Consider the following 18,122-nt stretch of genomic DNA (forward strand, 5'->3'; position numbering starts at 1 on the left):
GGGATCGTGGCGTGTAGTATGCACAATAGCGTCCGGTTCGGGTTGATGTGGGCGGCGGCGGTGAGGGTGAGGGATGGGTTGAGGAATCGGGTTTGGTTTGAGCCGAGGGGGAGGAGGGGAGGTGAGGGTAGGAGAGGTGAGTTGTTTTGTTTCCTTTCGTGGAGATTGTATTTGCTGGGATTTTGTTTGACTTTTCTGAGTAGGATGGTTTCGACAGGCGTTTGGGGGGAGATGATGCAGACGTGTGTTTCCGTGGGAATAGTTTGCTTCTTGCTGCGTTTGGAGTGAGAGAAGGTAGGGGCTGGTCACTCGCAGGGTATCAACAATGCAAAATGGAGGAAGCAGCTGACTGGTGGGATCTCGAGGGAAAGAAAATAGATTTCAGTTATTCGAGACTCGTGAAAGTAGATTGCGATGCTCATCGCAACGGCCATGTTCTTGGTCTAGGCATGTACAGTCTATAAAGAAAGGGTGGGATTTTAATACAAGACAAGCTTTTTGAGAACTTATGCTTATTTGCATAGATATCTACAACCGTCTTCTTACCGATGAGAAATCTCACTCGTGAGACTGATATGAGTTGCGTGACCTGATAGCTTCACAGAATGAAATAGGAAGAATGAGACCAAGAGTTTGGTGAAGACGGAGGTTCAGAAAGTTACCTAATCGGCGCCGACCTTGAGCATGAAGCGGCCCCACTACTCCATGCATCCTGGACAGGGGCGGGACAGACAGGGCCAATTCTAGGTTTCCACTGGAGCCAACCTGGGGAAATCGCAATTCTGCCTCTTGCAACACCACAAACTCCACTGTCGCAACATTGATAGCAGAGGGCTAACTGGATCGGGCGTTCTCGCCCAACATGTCTCTCTCCTCCGACGAAGAAGAAGAACTCCTCTTCGACAACCAATCCTTCGCCTCCGAGTCCAGCGACGACGGCGAAGAGCTACCGGCCCCGCGACCCCTGCATCACAACTTAAACTACTTTGCGCCCCCCTTCTACGGTCGCCCGCCGACCCCTCTACCCCCTTCGCCGTCGCTGACGTCGCTCCTCCGCCCTTCGCGACCGACGACCCCCGATGCCTCAGACGACGACTTCGAGCCCTTGCCGCGCGCGTCGCCGCAGGTGCCGACCTACGAGTACTACGGCTTCGTGCTGTACCTCTTCTCGACGCTGACCTTCCTCGTCTACCTGCTCTGGTCCTACCTGCCCTCGCCTTTCCTTCACGCGCTGGGCATCTACTACTATCCGAACCGCTGGTGGTCGCTCGCGATCCCGGCTTTCCTCACGATGCTGGGGGTCTACATTTACATTGCGCTCGCGGCGTACAACACGGAGATTCTGACGCTGCCGCTGAATTCCATTGAGACGGTGGTGGATGATGCTTCTAAGATTGGGGTCATTGACAGCAAGGGACGGCTGAGGGATGACCCGAAGAAGAGGTCGAGGAATAAGAGAGATCATAGGTTGCCGGGGGGAGGGTACGACTGGAAGAACATATGGAACGAGGGAACGGATGCTGTGATGGATATACCGTTGGCCGGCGCGTGTGAAGTTCTCTACGGGGAGGGACGAGACTTCGAGTCAGAGGACGAGTACATTGTGACATGAAGCTTTGAACCAATAAACTAATGGAAATCGAATACAACCAAAAACGAGATACCCAGTGGCGCGCGAGTGTCATAGTCGTATTGTATTTCAAAAAATCGAAGGGAATGAAATAACCCTCCTACTGAGGCGCCGCTCTTTAGACGCCATACTCAAATGCTTATGGTGGGATGTGACGATTCTGTAATTTGACGGTAGACACCCCTGCTCGGTCAATAGCTCCTCTCACCGAGAGCTCATACAGTGTGTCGCGCTATGACACGGTGGGGTGTGGCTGGAATCTCAGCCTTGCACCTTCCTCCAACCACCGCGCCAAATTTTGACCAGACGCGACTTTCAATCGAGCGAAGCATCGCAACAGCCCACCACACCGCCCTCGAACCATCTCAATTATCTCGGTGGATTGTCGCTTCACATACCTCATCGCAATCATGTCCCAACAACCGCTGTCATCGGCCGTCCAGCCGACCGATATCTATGGAGGAGGTAAATGCTCACCTCCAGCTGTACTCTACGCGTGGCCCAATCTAACCATCGCGAACAGATGAGGTCTCCGCTCTGGTTCTCGACCCAGGCTACTGCAGCACCCGCGCCGGCTTTGCTGGCGAGGATGTCCCCAAGTCCGTCTTCCCGTCCTTCTACGGCCGCGTTGGCTCCTCCGATACCCCGACGACCGTCTTCGGCGACGAGTGCCTGATCCCCCGGGCAGACCTCGAGGTCCGCAACTATATGACGCGCGACAGTGTTGTCGAGGACTGGGATGTCGCCAACAAGCTCTGGGAGCACATGCTCATCACACGGCTTCAGCCTGGACGCCCCACGCATCCTTCCAAGAACGGCCTCAACGATGACCCGAAGGAGGAAGTCGAGGGAGGCGAGGCCAACGGCGACGTCGACGTCGCCATGGAGGACGTGGAGTCGCAAGAGAAGGCCCTCCAGGAGAACCCGCTCCTGATGACCGAGGCGCCGTGGAACTCGGCCAAGTCCAGAGAGAAGGCTATCGAGATTATCATGGAGAACTGGGGCTGCCCTGCGTTTTGGCTTAGCAGAACGCCTGTTCTGGCAGCTTTTGCCGCTGGCAAGGCGAGCGCCCTGGTCATTGACGTCGGCGGCTCCAACACTTCGGTTACGGCTATCCACGACGGTATGGTCCTGAAGCGATCCATCCAAAAGTCCCCTGTTGGTGGCCTGTGGCTGTCATCCCAGATTCGCAGCCTGTGGGAGACCTCAGAGCCCAAGATCGAGCCCGTTCCTACATTCATGGTCGAGAGTAAGACCCCCGTCGATGCAGGTGCTCCTGCTCAGTTCAAGGAACGCAAGTTCGACTTCTCCATCAGCGACTCCTTCCGCACCTACGAGGACGACCGTCTCCTTACGGAATTCAAGGAATCAGTAGTCGAGACCTGGCGCGGACCCGGCAAGTACGCCGTGCCGCAAAACGAGGAGTTCGCCAAGACGCAACCCGGCCGTGTGTTCGAGTTCCCCAACGGCGCGAACCAGATGTGGCGCGAGCAGCGGTACAAGGTCTCCGAGGGCATGTGGGACGAGACTGCGGCGTTCCCGACTACCAACGAGGAGTTCCGACTGAATAAGTCGCAGACGATCCCCGAGCTCATCCGCGCCGCCCTGAATGCTGTCGACGTCGACCTGCGCCCCAACCTTCTCGGTAACATTGTGGTCACCGGCAGCACCAGCTTGCTCAACGGCTTCAACGACCGTCTGAACAACGAGCTTACGGCCATGTACCCTGGCCTCAAGATCAAGATTCACGCGGCCGGTCTCTCTAGCGAGCGTCGCTTCGGCGCCTGGATCGGCGGCAGCATCCTGGCCAGCTTGGGTACCTTCCACCAGATGTGGATCTCGCGCAAGGAGTACGAGGAGAACGGTGTCGGCATCGTTGAGAAGCGCTGCAAGTGATTGCCGTCATTTGACGACCGCGGGGATCAAAGTTAGGATAAGGTAGCAGGAGTATGGCGGGAGGGTCATCGTTCTCGTTACTAAGAAAAGGGCGTACGGAGTTTGCACAAAAGGCTTTTTTTCTGACTATCAGAGGGGAGGAGACGGTGGGCGTCAAAAGACTACCTCGCATTAAAGCCGTCTTTGGAATGATGCTATCTGTACGCGTATGCAATCTTTTCCTTCATCGGAGATGGACAGATTGTGAGAAATACAAAAACGTTTCAAACGAATGTTGAGTACACCATGTTCCCTTTGCAGCGATTTGGACAGGTCCGTACTTGAATATCGGCATGGAGGCGACGGTTCTACGGTTCTATAGCTGTGGATTGTGTAGTTGCGACTATTGCATCAGATCTTGTCTTGCGGGTCGATCCTTGAGCCAGCCACCCGCAATCAAGGTTGGGGTAGACAATGGACAAGTAGGTAGAGTGAACATGGCACTTTGTCCTGCTCCTTAGTGAATGGAAGCATATTTGGCTCTGCGCTATGCCGTATTGGTGAAGGAGCGATTCTGGGGAAATCGGTGCAGAAAGCGATTGATGTGGAGATGGATGTCTTGAAAGGCCAAAAGGGTAGCGCCTTGTTCACTGCGCAAATAAACTCGTTGATGATCATAGATGTGGACAAGTTGCGACACCTTGATTGATATCTCAGGTATAGGAGACTGTAGAAATCGAACATGTCAGCATATATGTATTTACCTTGGGCATCCGGAAATACCTTAGGGAAGGTATCCCTCAAGGCATTTGCTCCTTCCTTCCGTGTAAGTGACCGCGACCCACTCTTGCCTCCTTCTACCGTCCCGTCCATCGACACCCTCACTGGACTTTCTCTCAGCCAGACACCTACTTGAATAAATCCTCTCCTGCACACACCCAACACTTTACCGACCTACCTTACCTTAGACGACTTACCGCGGCGACCAGCTTCTCACCTTCTCACACCACTTATTTCCGCATTCCTCATCATCAAACGGCACTTCCATCACAGCAAGCACATTTGGCCATATCGTCACCCAAGAGCAGACTTTTCTCACTTCACTTTACCGAATCATCAAAACATCCGCCTGCACAACTTTGCGTCAGGAACGCAATACCTCCCTCCGCCGCTATCGAGCTTAGGTATGGCATGACAGAAACAAACCCCATTGCCGATGGCCGCCTGGGGTAGAATGGGCAGGCACGGGCCACTGGCCATTGCTGCCTTCCTCGAAGCAAAGTAATTGGCTAACAACTGACACCTCAGGCACCCCTGCAGAAATCGCACCTGAGTCACCCAAATTTCTGCGGCTCTACGTGAACTTTCCCTCCTGCTTCCCCAGAGCCGACCGACGCGTCGCCCCATCGACTTCACGAGCTCCGAACGAACGAACGCTGATCCCGACGCATCGGAAAACACAACGCGAGGCATGGTATAGAACCGAAACAGGTCGGCGCACAACATCGGAGGTGCCAGAGGGTGGATATTCGTGCAAGCATCGACAACATGGGCGCCGACACTCCCAAATCCCCTCCTCGCAGTGAGGAGGCGCGCGATGCTCAGGACGACGAGCAAATCGAGAAGACTCTCGCGAAGTTCCAGAATGGCGAGGATATTGGAATTAAAATCGATGACACACCTTTCGACCAGTCTGGGAAGGCTGACGATGCCCAAGACTTCGAGGATATCAGTGACGACGATCTTCCGGAGGAGGAGGAAGGCAACGCTGCCACTTCCTTGTCCGTTCCAGGTCTGACAGATGACGGAGGTACGAGTAACGACACCGACGACTTGTTTGGCGATGGACCATCTTCCCCGATTGAAGTCCCTGGTCCGCCATCGCCAGCTCCTCACGTTCACGATCCCGACGATGCCGATCCATCACGATACCGCGACATCAACTTCGATCCCGAACCTGGCTACGAAGCTGCCAACCAAGATCCCGAGATTCCCGCTCCAGCTGAGACTGCTGAAGATTTGGTCAAGCAAGCCTGGCCGACTTGGGAGAAGGGTGTGGTTTTGAAATGGAACGAACTCTTGCCTCCCAAGAAGGCCCGCTGGATTGAGAAGAAGCCCACCAAGAAGCCGAAGACCCTCATCTTCTCTAAGCTCACTCTGGATCTTGCCGCCGATCAAGAGAAGCTTTTCCGCATCCCCGGACCCGCGACTGTGACTCGTAAGCAGAGACGCATCGACGATGAGTCTAGAGGGCTCATGCCTTGCGCTCCACAAGAGTCTTCAGACGAGGCTGAGGCTGAAGAGTTTAATCTGGAGCAAGAGTCCGATTCGGAAGCAGTGGCGGGATTTACGCTTCAAGATATTGAGATGGTTTGCGACGACTGGTCCATCCGCATCGAGCAGGCTGAGCAAGACTTCCACGACCAACAAGCGAAGGAGGCTGCAGTTGAGGCAGCCGCGGCCGCCTCTGCCAAGCGTGCTCATGATGATGCGTTTGACTTCGACTGGGAGGCTGAGTTCCTCGAAGATGAAGAACCAAAACCGCCACCAAAGAAGAAGGCGCGTCCGCCACCGCCAAAGGGCTTACCAGAGATCCCTCGATTCACAGCACCATCCTTCGACTCGTTTGAGGATGTGACAAAGCGCGCCTCCAAGCGTGTTATTCTCGATCTGAACGACCCTTATCTTCTCCTGGAAGAAGCTGAATCACAGCGTGGCCCCAAGCGTCAACGCGTGGAGCACAAGATGACGCGTATGGCGAACGGTCACCTGAGACCCGACTTATCCTCTCGCTTCAATATGTCCAATGACGATGCGTACGAGGCGCTCAAGGAGAACCACCAACACAAGGTCAGGGCAACTCTGGGGAATCTTGCCGTCGAGCACAGTATGCCTGCGCTTAAACTGGCTTGGCCGTTCTACAAGGTCAAGCTGGACATTCGACGCGATGGCTTCCACCGGCCTCATTTCAAATTTGGAAAGCATGAACGTCAGACGGTCAGGTTCAGCAAGTTGGGTTTCCATAAGCGCAAGACCATGAAGGGGAAGGCTCATGAGGTCTTCAAAACCACCAGGGACTTGGGCATCACGGATAATTCTACGGCTGTGCTCTTCGAGTACTGTGAGAGAACGCCACCCGTCCTCTCCAACTTTGGCATGGGAAACCGTGTCATTAACTATTATCGCAAAAAGAAGGTTGATGACGAAGAGACGCCACCAAAGATGGAGATTGGTGAATCGCACGTCCTCTTGCCCGAAGACAGATCGCCTTTCGCCATCTTCGGTGAGGTTGAAGTCGGCCAAACGATGCCTACTTTGCACAACCAGATGTACCGGGCGCCCATCTTCAAGCATAAGCCGCGGTCCACAGACTTCCTCTGTGTCCGCAGCTCAACGGGCGTCGACGGAGCCAACTGGTACCTACACAAGATTGATCATCTTTACGTTGTTGGCCAGACTTTTCCTAGTGTTGAGGTCCCCGGCCCTCACTCCAGAAAGGTCACGAATGCCTCGAAAAACAGAATCAAGATGATTTCGTACCGCATGATGAGGAGGAACGAGCACAACTTGGTGAACTTATCAGAGGTGACGAAGCATATTGCCGAGTCCACGGACGCTCAAAACCGGCAAAAACTCAAGGAGTTCCTATCCTACGCCAAAGTAGAGAAAGGACTTTGGGGCTTGAGACCCGGGGAGACTCTTATGGATGAGAACTCAATACGAGCGATGATCAAGCCTGAAGACGTCTGCCTGATTGACGGTATGCAGCTGGGCATGCAGATGCTGGAAGACGCTGGTTTCGACCCTAACAACGTCAACTTGGAGGACGATAACGAAGAGGTTGCCGAGGATGAGGACGACGATCGCACGGGCGCAGGCACTGCCAAAGGTAGTAAGAAGGCTGCCGAGAAGAACGAAGAAAAACTGGCAGACAAGATGGCGCCATGGAAAACCAGCAAGGCTTTCATCGATGCGTGTGCTGGCAAGGCCATGCTCAAGCTTCACGGACAAGGAGACCCGACTGGCCACGGCCTTGGATTCAGTTTCATCAGGACTTCCATGAAGGGCGGCTACATCGAGACTGTCCAGAAAGGTGGATCCCACACCACTGCAGCTGACGCCATGGCAGCCCACCCTGATGCACAGCGAAAGGCGAACAACGGCCACGCTTACAACGTCAAGGAGCAAGAAGCCATGTACAGAAAAGGCATTCGCGAGATTTGGGACAAGCAAAAAGACAGTTTGGAGGATGGCACACAGAAGGACGATGACCTCGTGGTCCCCCTGCCACCAGACGAAGACGACCGATTCAACCCCCAACAAGCCCAGACCCCCGCCCATCATGCCGACGAAGGAATGAGTCAAATTACCGGCCTGACGACATCAACTAGCCGGAACCAGCGAAGGAAACTCAAGATCACCCGAGAAGTTCTCAATGATCAAGGTGCTGTCGAGCAAAAGGTCATCATCCTTGAAGACCCTGTGATAATAGACCGTTATATCAAGAGAAAGAAGGAGTTGGAGTTGGAGGATTTCAAGTACGAACTCCCACCACGATTTCCCCCTCCTCATCCCTTTTCAGGTCTACTATTCAACTTTCATGCGCTCCCCGCTCACATAATCTCGTGTTTAGTATCTACGAAGGACGGCCGACTGGTGTCGCAGATGACGACCGCCGTCGCCTGGTTGAGTAGGCATTATCCTTCCGTAGATGCTGGACACTTGATTGACCACCTAGCAGGATTGATAAGGAGCTTGAACGGCTCAACCGAAACAAACAGCGACGCATCGGACGAGAGCAACAAAAAGGACTCCACCGTTCCAAGAGTGGGCTCGACGCCGGGTCCCCCGAAGCAGACCGGGCTGCTACCGGCACAACCCGAAAGTGCGCCAATTGTGGACAAGTCGGACACATCAAGACAAACAAAAAGTATTGCTCCCTTTGCTTTCCCTCTACCTCCCCGTCCCAGTTCAGATCTCTGGACCATGTTCAGACGTGGGGGAAACAATCGCTGGGTTCTCAAGCGGGAGCTTCTGTTAAGGGCTCGCCGGCGAAGAGCAGCCCCGCCAAAGCGAAAAGGCGACGAGACTCGGAAGCACAAGAGCCGCGACCGCTCAAAAGAAAAGGCCAATAGGCGAGCATCGTCCAAGGGACAGCCAAAACAGCCCCCAAAGCCAAAAGCAAAGAAGTTCAAGTACAACAAGTACACTTCCAAGCCCTATTGGCACAACAGCAGTATGAGCACCAAGGTCATATAAGCATATGTTCTCTTGGCCATCACCACTCCATGTTTGTTGGCGGTTTTGAGTTATTTCCACCGTTTCCTCTCATTGCCTACTCAATTTGCTTTCTCTCTCCTCTCTTTCCCCACTTCCCCCATCAGCTTAACCTCATTTCCATACACACGCATACTAACCCTCGCAAAGGCTTTGTCCTATGCTTAACGGCACGATGAAGACCGACAACGGCATTGCAGAACATGGCGGTTTCGGTACCTACAATGCCCCAGCTGCTGGAGCCGGTTCTCCTGGGCAATGAACAATTCGAGACGACGTCGAGTTCGGACGGCGGAAAGTGGCAGTTGTCAGAGGCTACAACGGACCAGACGTTGCAGCGCAGGACACTAAAATACGGTTGAGACGACAGACAGCCTCCGAACCGGACGGCCGGTAGCTGTTTCCGGCGCTTACCAATTAATCAACAGCAAATGCTGCAGCTTGGTCGCCTAACTACCGACGAACGTTCCAGAACGGGGAAGAACCCCACTCGCAGCCATCCCCGGTTGCTAACAATAGGGCTATGCCAAGCGATTTCACGCAAGGGGTTCAGGCCCAATGAACAGGCTGGGAGTTCATGTTGAAGAAGGTTGGGCTAGTTGCGAGCGTTTGGACCAGAGAAATCTCATACAAGAGGTCGGACCGAACAATCCAAAATTGGAACCACCATGCATTCCGACAATCAAGGGGGAAAGCAAAAGGGTGTGTGTACTATGACAAAAACAAAATTCTGGGAGGTGAATGAAGCCTTGAGCTTGGGGGGTTTGGAATGGCTTGATCAACATTGTCAACTGGACGGGGGCAGATTAATGGACTGCTCTTCACGTCACGGCAAGCTAGGGAAAACGAGGGCCGAATCGAATGGGGGAAGAGGGGTTTGGCAAAGCGGTTAAGCAAAGTATGTAATGATGCATCGGCACGGCGTCTGGTGTTGTTAAGTTTAGCTACAGCCGCGAAAGCGTGGGTAGCTCTCCATCACAAACTCGGAAATTCATTTCAACAAGTCAACAAGTGGCTACTATTGCTGTCTTCTCCGCTCCGGTGATGTGCGTCGTTGCTCTGCAGTGAGATGTGTATGTGTGTGTGCAGGTCCAGCTTACGTTTGTCCCGAGGTTGGAGAACCCCCGGTTGAACGTTGCATATCACAGTCGGGGTAGCTACCTAGTCTAGTGTGGGCGGTTGGGTGAATGGGGGACAGGAGGCTCTTGGAAGAGGCTAGCATGGTCCGATGATTACATGGAGGTTGAGAGGAGGTAAGGTAGGTAGATGGGTAGGTAGATGGGTAGGTTGCCGGGAGACTAGATGCGGCAAAGATGAACATGGATTGGAGAGACGGGAAGATCAAAGACAGGTTAAGGGTAAATACAACAAGGGTGGGGAGAGAAGGGGAGGGGGGAAAGAATCCGGGATTGTTGTATCAATGTGTCTGATGGCCAGAACTCTCGTCGCGCGTCAAGTCTCCTCAGATTGGCGAATCGGGCAAAACGCGGACGTTGACCGGGCTAATTTAGGGAGATTGATACTCTGTAGACAAGGAACAAACCTCGAACGAGGGAACGTCAAAAGGGGGGGATTGGATGAGGGACACACAGATTACAATAGGTTCCAACAAAGGTGCATTCTAGACGCCCGAAACGATCAAGGCTTTTTTGTTTGGAAAAGGATAGGTCAGGCCTTGTTTCCGTTGGGGGTGTTTGTTCCGGCTTGCCAGATCGATGTTGCTTTGGGCCTTTTCTTGACGTAGGTGTGAAATCCATCCGTGCAAGGTTTGAGGGGGGTTGAGAGCCGTTTGTGGTTGATTAGAGAAAGGGAGGGCATGGGGGAAAGGGGGGGGGAAGTCAAAGTCAGATGAGAAGAAAAAGTGTGGATTGGATGGGATGGGGGACGCGGTGGGATGCGTGTTGCAATGAACATGTGGTTGGTGACGATGATGATGATGATGGGTTTGGTGGTTGGGGTTATACAAGGGCCTCCTCAGAGAGACGTCTGCCAAGCCAGGTGTGTGAGAGCATGGTTTCTCCAAAACCCAGCCTAGTTTTGCGGCGCCAGAAACATTGGACAAGACGTACAAGAGGTGGAACAGATGAGTTTTACCCACCGAAAGCCCAGATGTAAAGTCGGGAAAGACATGTAATCGTGAAAGGGCCAGGGGGGATAATTGGCTCCCGAGATGCGCTGGTGCGTGCGTGCGTGCGTGGTTCGAAAAGTCCTTTTGGCTTTTGGGGGGAAGAGAAACGGTCGCCGGGTCGCGTGGCTGCGGAGCAAGAGGTAAGCATATGCACGCCAAGTGTTGTGCTAAAAATAAACCTATTTTTAGACGACTTCGCCAGGGGGGCACGGGGGAGGGGAGAAGCACCTCTGCACGTCTGCACCACCAACCTGCATAGGGCTTCTTGGATCATAGGGTGCGTTTGGCCAATCGGCTTAGGATTTGCACCCAGGAACACCTTCGGTCTCTTGCTAGCCTCGAAGAAACATGCATGTCGAGCTCACACCGTCACAACCCAGAGAGAGAGGGAAAGTGATGTGTGTGTGTGGATGGATGGGATACAAGAGGCTCTTTTGCGCTTCAGAACACGGCAAGTTTTTTGATAACCTGACCGGGGTGGGTACACCGTGCCGGAGGGGAAAGAAGTGAAGTCAAGCATTCTCGTTCGTTCTGCCCAACCCCCATCCCCAAACCCGGCTCCGAGATGTTGGACTAGCGTCATGCTCGTTGGGAATGGGCCGGCGCTTAACTTAATGATATGGTTAAATTTCGATTTAGAAATGAAAAAAGGTGGGATGGCGTGTTGCTGGTTGATGATGGGACGGAGACATAATTGTGAATTTTGCGACGACAGCGGTTATCGGCTCTACCTTGCTTTAGCTTGATTCTTTCTCCGGACGAACTAGACGACTGGTGCTCTGTAGACGGACGAACCAATTTTGTGACGAGACGGAACATCCGACATGGGTTTACTCGACTTGTCGATGTCGCCGTACGGCGTACGCAAGATGAAGTTGCTAATTCGGGATATCTTGATCACATCTCTGGCGAAAGGGCCGGATTGTAGGCGCGCATGAGGAGATCGAGAGGAAGAGGGGAGTTTCCGAGTGGTTACTTGGTCTCTTTCTTGGGTCGTCTTCTTCGCTCGCAGTCATACAATATCGGTAGCAGACTTGTCTGGACGAGGAGACTGCGTACCATAGATTCCAATGAGAGGTTGTTTCCTGGAGAAACAGAGCTTGGCAAAGGGCTGTTCTGGATTGTTATCAGTGATTCCAAAGCAAAGGCCCCCGTCGCCGCGAAGCTTGTCAGCCAAAGACAATGGTTCAAGCTGGAGATGCCCAGCAGAAGTGGGGGAGTTGGTGTTTCTCGAACGTCCAACCATCTCTGGGCGTTCTGGAAAAAAGGGCCCTGACATGACCCAGGGCAACCATTGGGAACTCCAAGGGAAGATTGTCATCATGGACGCGGGGTATCGTTGAGGGTGGGGACCTGATCTAATTCGAGATGATGGGCGACTGGGTTCGTCAAACAGGCGCGGGATGTATGTAGGCGAGGGAGGGGGGCCTAGATGCATGTGAAGCGAGATCTACAGCTGAGAACCGTGGGAGCGGACGGACGTTGTCAAAATGGCCCTGACAGTGACCGGTTTGGCAGCTGTACCGTACGGATACAGACAGGCACCTTCGGCGGGAATGCCGCGTGCTGGGATGATATGTAGGGTTCCCTTTGAAGCCTTGTCCTGTCGGTGGAATAGTCTGCCGAGGGGATGGTTGGTATTAGTCCCCTCTCCCAGTCCACCTCTTGTTCACGCTTGAGATGCGGGAGCATGGTCATGGTCCACCCGTGACCCCAGGGAGGGGGTTCGACGGCTAGGTACCTTGCATGGGTGAGGTGGTGATTGGGACCTTGAAAAGTGCCCGTTTGGCGATGGCCTCGCTTTGTCGTCGGCCAGGGGAGGGAGAGGGCTCTCAGACTCTGACAAAGGGCTAGGTGTAAGAAAAGGGGCAGATAGACAACAGGAGCGTAGAAACGCAGGACCCGTTGACGCCAAGGCTGGACCTCGAACTCAATTGTCCAACCTGAAGTAGGGTACTGAATGCCGGGACATGATATCGGGAGGGCTGAGTCGGTTTCGGCACAATGGAGAATGGATGACAGATTCCCGTGCTTGTGGTCCCTGGAGTCTTGGTGTAGGTACGGATACACAGTACCTAGGCCATTGAAGGAGGGCCGCGGTCTGTGCTGAGCATCACGATTCATAGTGGCAGGTTCCTTCTGTGGGTACCCGCGGCGTCCCACCGGTTGTAACTTGTGCCTGGCCCTGAATGCAAGTGATGGTTGCGTTCCTGCGCCGGCGGCGATGGCGGCGCGGTCGGAGGTTGCGGTGGGAAGGAGAGGCTCAATATGCGGCCCGGGCACGTTGTTTGCTTGGGTGCTTGGTGTACTTGATGACGGCCTCCATCCCTACCTCATGGCCTTACGGCGTTATGCTTCTGCTTAGGATGTGCAGAGTAAGCCGTTAGGTCATCGGGCGGACGGGGACTTGTGCGCAAGTGTGGGTGGTACCGGCAGGGCGAGCGAGGGATGGACGGCGATGTTGGTGAGTGGTGATTGTGTGAATCGGTGATGGGTTGTAACTTGTAACTCGTGGGATATGAGCAAGGTCCAGGGAGGAGTCCGGTTCTGAGTTCCGGCGCATGTCGAGTCCACTTGGAGTGACCAGGTCGAGGCTTGCGGAATGTCAATGCTCTCCGCTAGAGATGGTCTTGGGGGTCTCGATCTTCAGACTTTCTGGGTCTTGGTGTAGTCTGCTCGTAGTCTGCTCGTGGTATTACAGAGTAGGTTCTTCGCGCAATGAGAGAAAAGAGGCGGTAGAAACTATCCGTACCTGAGGTACTTAGGTAAGGTAGGTAGGTAGTGTAGAGAGAAGGTGAGGGAAGTGTCGCCGGAATCATCCTCGCAGTTTCCGCAAGAGTTGTAAAGCCGCAGACCGCACGCACCTCACGTCGGCTAGACGTCAGATGTCTCGACGACACCTGCCACATGTATCCTGTCTGCAGTGTCTCACTAGCGGTAGCGCCGTCGAAGTCGGGGCCGGTACCTTAGTTGGGTGGGGTGGGTACAAGTGGGAGACCCACCAGACCCTGAGACAGTGCGCAGGGTGTTGGTGGATTTTGCGTTTCGGCACGGTAATGGCCAGCAGAAATCAGCAGGCGCCACACAGTGCTCGCGACCAGTCTCAGCTCTTGACCTCATTCCCTGCCTCCTCAGATTGTTGTTTCACGAGCGTCCGCAACGGCCACCAGGACCCCTAGTCATCAGAACGCACGCACCAAGAGTCCTCGCGACCTTGCCTTGTCTGTGGTGGTGAGGACGAAGGTGAAGTGCTACGGCGCAAGTAAGGTGAGAACAGGACCGGCCTAGTATCTACCTAGGCTCCTAGGTTACTAGGGAGGCTTCTTGCATAGACACTCAGGAGAGGTGAGCCCGGCAAGTATGGTTGATGTGTGCCGACTGGTCCACTCACATCCAACTGCAATGGAATTGGCAGGGCCTGGAGACATTACACTAGATACTCCGTAGACATGGAAGAAGAGAGAGGCCCGCTGGCCCGCCGCCGACTCGCCTTGTGCTTTCTGCTTCTGGACGCGGCAGACGGGAGCAATCAGCGACCTTTCCTTACTCAGACTCTCCCAGTAGGGGTATGTATACCAACAGGTAGGTACTCCGTAGTGTAAGACGGAACAGTGATCAGAGACCAACCTGAAGTGCCTACCTTAGGTGGAAAGAGCAAGGGTTTATTGGAGTACACCGGACCCCCCCGCCCCGTTTTCCAACATCATCCACTCTTTTTTTTTTTTCTCTCTCTCCCGTTCCAGGTCCCTTTTTTTTTTCTTCCTCGTCCAGTCCAGTCGCTCCTTCCCCCGGTCCACAGTCACGTCCTCGGCCCAGGATTCGTTCGTTCATCGACCCCCATCCCCTGTCACCCACCTTCCGTCCTCGTCCCCCCTCCCCCTTCCCTTCCCGTCGTCTCCAAACTGCTGGCTTGCCGCTGCTGCTGATGCTGCTGATGCTTGCGCTGCCGCACTGCTTCTGCTTTGCTGCTCCCGCTCCCCAATTTCCACCTATTCCATCTCTTTGCCGCATCCTCACTGGACGGAAGTGCTCACTAACTCATTTACTGCTGCTGCTGCTGCTACACACTCTTCGTCACTGGGCTTGTCCTGCCTTGCCTTGCCTTGCCCCCATTGCTCCTGCTACTACGACCTTACCTTACACCTGAGGTACTGCACTCCATACCGGGCTGGCTGCTGCACCTAATACTGTTACTTCCCCCTCCACCACCCACTCCTATTCTTTTTTTCCCCCTTCCTTCCTTCAACTGTCCTGCCTTCCCGCACCCAAAAAGTGAACACGATCGCGTCTATTATTAGAATCATCCACGCCAGATTCAGCCCCATCGACCTGCACCTCACATCGCCTGTCCATCCCAGAACCTGTCGCATCTGCTCTTGTAATGGGATCAATGTACGTTCTTGATGCGTCGTCTTCTCACCTCCATCCCCTGTTCTGACAGCCTTCACCTCCCACCGCTTGTCGTAGACCGTTGCTCCCGGGATGCGCTGCCTTGTCCCATGCAACCACTGACTGACGCATCGCCAGTTCGGAACCACTGCCCACGAGCCAGCCCATCTAGATAAAAGCGATCAGCCCTCCCCGGCTTAGCTTTTGTTTCCACCTCGCTTCCTCGACCAGCCAAGCTAGTCGCTGGGATCAGATATATCCAGCTCGAGTCCCTCCTCCGACGAGCTTCAACCCGTCTCCCGCCTCCTCGAGACCCTCACCTTCACCCTCACCTTCACCCTCACCATCGCCTAGGACCAGTCGACCCTACATCGCGACTGCAAAGGCTGAGAACCTCGCCGACGACGCCGCCGCCGCGACATCGCTGATCGGCAACGAAGTCGCTCGTCTCGACAACGTCTTCGCCTCCATACAACGCGTTTCGCTGCCTCACACCCGTCGACAGCCCACCCAAAGCATCTGATTCAAGATGGGACGCAGAAAGATTGAGATCAAGGCCATCAAGGATGACAGGAACCGCTCTGTGTAAGCTTGCGCCCTGACTATCCCTCGCCATCATACCCTTGGACTTTTCGCTGACTGTCGCGTCGCGTATAGCACCTTTCTGAAGAGAAAAGGCGGTTTGTTCAAGAAGGCGCATGAGCTTTCCGTGCTCTGCTCCGTGGACGTCGCTGTCTTTATATTCGGCAGCAACAAGAAGTTGTATGAGTATTCTTCCACGGATATGCGGGAGATGATCACCAGATACACATACGTGAGCTTCTCCATTCCTTCCAGGTCGCGAATGCGTAACGCTAACCCTGAGACAGCATGGCGGCCCGAATGAGCACAAGGGCCCTTCAGACTTCAACGGAGGCAACGACGAGGACGAAGATGAGGATCCTGAAGGCACGCCGCCCCAAGAGTCTCACATGATTCCGCCTCAATTTCAAGGACAAGCGCCTTTCCCTCATATGCGACACCACACTCCCTCAGCTTCACCTCCGATTCCTAATGGCGTGCCTTTCCCGCAACACCATGGCCTTCCCGTGCAGCGCGGCCACACCCCGCAGCCTGGCATGGGATCACGGCCTGGTTCTCGACAGGACATCCGCCGGATGGGACCGAACATGGGCCCTCAACCCGTCGGTCCTCCCGGATCTCAGCAGCCTCCCGTCAATGGATTTGCCTACATGCCCAACCCCGCCATCTACAATCCCCAGAGCCAGCCCACTATGCCGCCAAACATGCCTCACGGACTCCCCCAGCAGTACCAGCAACATGGACCTCAATACCCCTCGTACGCGCCCAACCATCATCCCCCGCACATGCAACAGCATATGGAGGACCAGCGCCGTTCCATGCCGCCAAACTATCCGCAACAGCAGGGTCCGCAAGGACCTGGGCCTCAAGTTTCTCGGATCTCGCCGTCTCCGCCACAGCCTCCCACTCAGCAATTGCCGCCGCAACCACCTCACGTCTCACCCCCGCCGCCACAGCCACAGCAACTTGAGCCTCAACAGCACCAGCAGCAGCAGCAGCAGCATCCGCATTCGTCGCCCCAGCCTCAGCAACACCAACAGCCGCAACCACCTCAGTCTCAACACCAACAGCAGCCGCAACAACCTCAGCCTTCGCCGCCGCAGTCTGAAGAGATGCCTGCGCCGATGGAGCCACGATCTGAGCTGCCTCAAAGACCTCAGCCGCCTCTGCTCAACACTGACAGCGCGATCAAGAAGCTTCCGCAGCGCAAGCAGCACAGCATCTTCACTCCCATTGACGAGAACCGCTCCATCCTGTCTCAGCACTTGGCTTCATTCGCCTCTGAGCAGAGCATAAAGGCAGAACCTAACCGGCCCCCGTTCCCTGATCATCAGAGCAACATCAAGGTTGAAGGTAACCGCTCTCAGTCAGTTGATGTTGGCGCAGTATCTCGGACCAATGGTTCCACGACTTCTCCGCCCATGCCTCCGCGCGCCAGCACTCAATCTCTAAACAAAAGCCGCAACATCTCCGTATCGTCAATCCCAGAGACAATGTTTACTCCGCCATCTCGCACTAATAGTATAAAGCTTGGTGGTGGTGCGCGTCCCCGTTTGAGGGTGGAGATTCCCGACGAACCTTCGGATGGCGGTAGCGCAACTGCCGAGTCAAACTCTCCTCGTAACTCGACAGATACCACAACCCAGACGACTCGGCGCCATGCATCCGACTCGCACTCTTCCGGCATGGTTCTGCCGCCGCCATCCCCGTCAGCTCAAACGCTCCTCTCAGCTGGCGCCACGGGCCCGCCAAACCCGTTTGCTCGCCCACCCCCGCAACAAAACAACAATATGAACATTGACACACCCGTTTCCGCCCTTCCGTCCCGATTCTTAAATAACGAATTTCTGCCCAGCCCGAGCAGCTTTTATCCGGAATGGTATGCTCGTGGCGGCAGCGATAGTAACACACTGCCCAGTCCGTTGAACTTTGCGACTCCAGTCGTTGGTTCCGGTCCTAGCTTCTTGCGAGACGATAATCAGACCTCGAAGCGCAAGAGTCCTGAGATCAGCGCCAACGGTCCGCACGACGGTCCTGAGTCAGGAAACGAACCCAAGAGGATCCGGGTAGATTCTTGATTTCAAGTTTCTCTTCTTTTTTCGACGCCTTATCTGTACCATTCATCTGCATTCTGGCCTCCTTCAGACCATGTATGGAGTGCACTTGGTTCTATGATACCTCTTTCTTTTCACTTCACGGCATTAGCGTCACGTAAGATGTTTAGTTCACCTTCTCTTCTAT

The 18,122-nt window shown here is 54.5% G+C and overlaps 7 protein-coding genes across 7 annotated transcripts; 5 read left to right on the forward strand and 2 right to left on the reverse strand.

The window, feature by feature from the left end:
- On the forward strand, positions 1-572 carry BDP81DRAFT_428759 (uncharacterized protein). The gene has a single exon (XM_060590456.1). It carries the CDS (start codon positions 19-21, stop codon positions 286-288), a length of 270 nt encoding a protein of 89 aa, XP_060444556.1. The 5' UTR covers positions 1-18; the 3' UTR covers positions 289-572.
- A 226-nt stretch (positions 573-798) lies between these two features.
- BDP81DRAFT_428760 (PIG-P-domain-containing protein) lies at positions 799-1,712 on the forward strand. The gene has a single exon (XM_060590457.1). It carries the CDS (start codon positions 863-865, stop codon positions 1,610-1,612), a length of 750 nt encoding a protein of 249 aa, XP_060444557.1. The 5' UTR covers positions 799-862; the 3' UTR covers positions 1,613-1,712.
- A 328-nt stretch (positions 1,713-2,040) lies between these two features.
- Positions 2,041-3,526, forward strand: BDP81DRAFT_320414 (actin-like protein 4; the record flags this gene model as incomplete). Its single annotated transcript, XM_060584523.1, has 2 exons — positions 2,041-2,095; positions 2,154-3,526. 2 exons carry the CDS (start codon positions 2,041-2,043, stop codon positions 3,524-3,526), a joined length of 1,428 nt encoding a protein of 475 aa, XP_060444558.1.
- Positions 3,527-4,654: 1,128 nt separating this feature from the next.
- BDP81DRAFT_31674 (uncharacterized protein) lies at positions 4,655-8,813 on the forward strand. Its single transcript, XM_060584194.1, has 4 exons — positions 4,655-4,689; positions 4,814-8,043; positions 8,139-8,195; positions 8,247-8,813. Exons 2-4 carry the CDS (start codon positions 5,054-5,056, stop codon positions 8,638-8,640), a joined length of 3,441 nt encoding a protein of 1,146 aa, XP_060444559.1. The 5' UTR covers positions 4,655-4,689; positions 4,814-5,053; the 3' UTR covers positions 8,641-8,813.
- Positions 8,814-10,160: 1,347 nt separating this feature from the next.
- Positions 10,161-11,463, reverse strand: BDP81DRAFT_31707 (uncharacterized protein). The gene is made up of 2 exons (XM_060584221.1): positions 11,162-11,463; positions 10,161-11,036 (listed from the first exon to the last, which is right to left on the reverse strand). Exons 1-2 carry the CDS (start codon positions 11,165-11,167, stop codon positions 10,404-10,406), a joined length of 639 nt encoding a protein of 212 aa, XP_060444560.1. The 5' UTR covers positions 11,168-11,463; the 3' UTR covers positions 10,161-10,403.
- An 827-nt stretch (positions 11,464-12,290) lies between these two features.
- BDP81DRAFT_31694 (uncharacterized protein) lies at positions 12,291-13,163 on the reverse strand. The gene has a single exon (XM_060584210.1). The coding sequence runs from the start codon at positions 13,032-13,034 to the stop codon at positions 12,396-12,398; it is 639 nt and encodes a 212-aa protein (XP_060444561.1). The 5' UTR covers positions 13,035-13,163; the 3' UTR covers positions 12,291-12,395.
- Positions 13,164-15,648: 2,485 nt separating this feature from the next.
- On the forward strand, positions 15,649-18,108 carry BDP81DRAFT_31735 (uncharacterized protein). Its single transcript, XM_060584252.1, has 3 exons — positions 15,649-15,884; positions 15,957-16,113; positions 16,169-18,108. Exons 1-3 carry the CDS (start codon positions 15,829-15,831, stop codon positions 17,957-17,959), a joined length of 2,004 nt encoding a protein of 667 aa, XP_060444562.1. The 5' UTR covers positions 15,649-15,828; the 3' UTR covers positions 17,960-18,108.
- Positions 18,109-18,122: the final 14 nt, after the last annotated feature.

The sequence above is a fragment of the Colletotrichum phormii genome (genome assembly GCF_030913505.1).
Source record: "Colletotrichum phormii strain CBS 102054 chromosome Unknown BDP81scaffold_11, whole genome shotgun sequence".
In the NCBI taxonomy this organism is placed as follows: Eukaryota; Fungi; Ascomycota; class Sordariomycetes; order Glomerellales; family Glomerellaceae; genus Colletotrichum; species Colletotrichum phormii.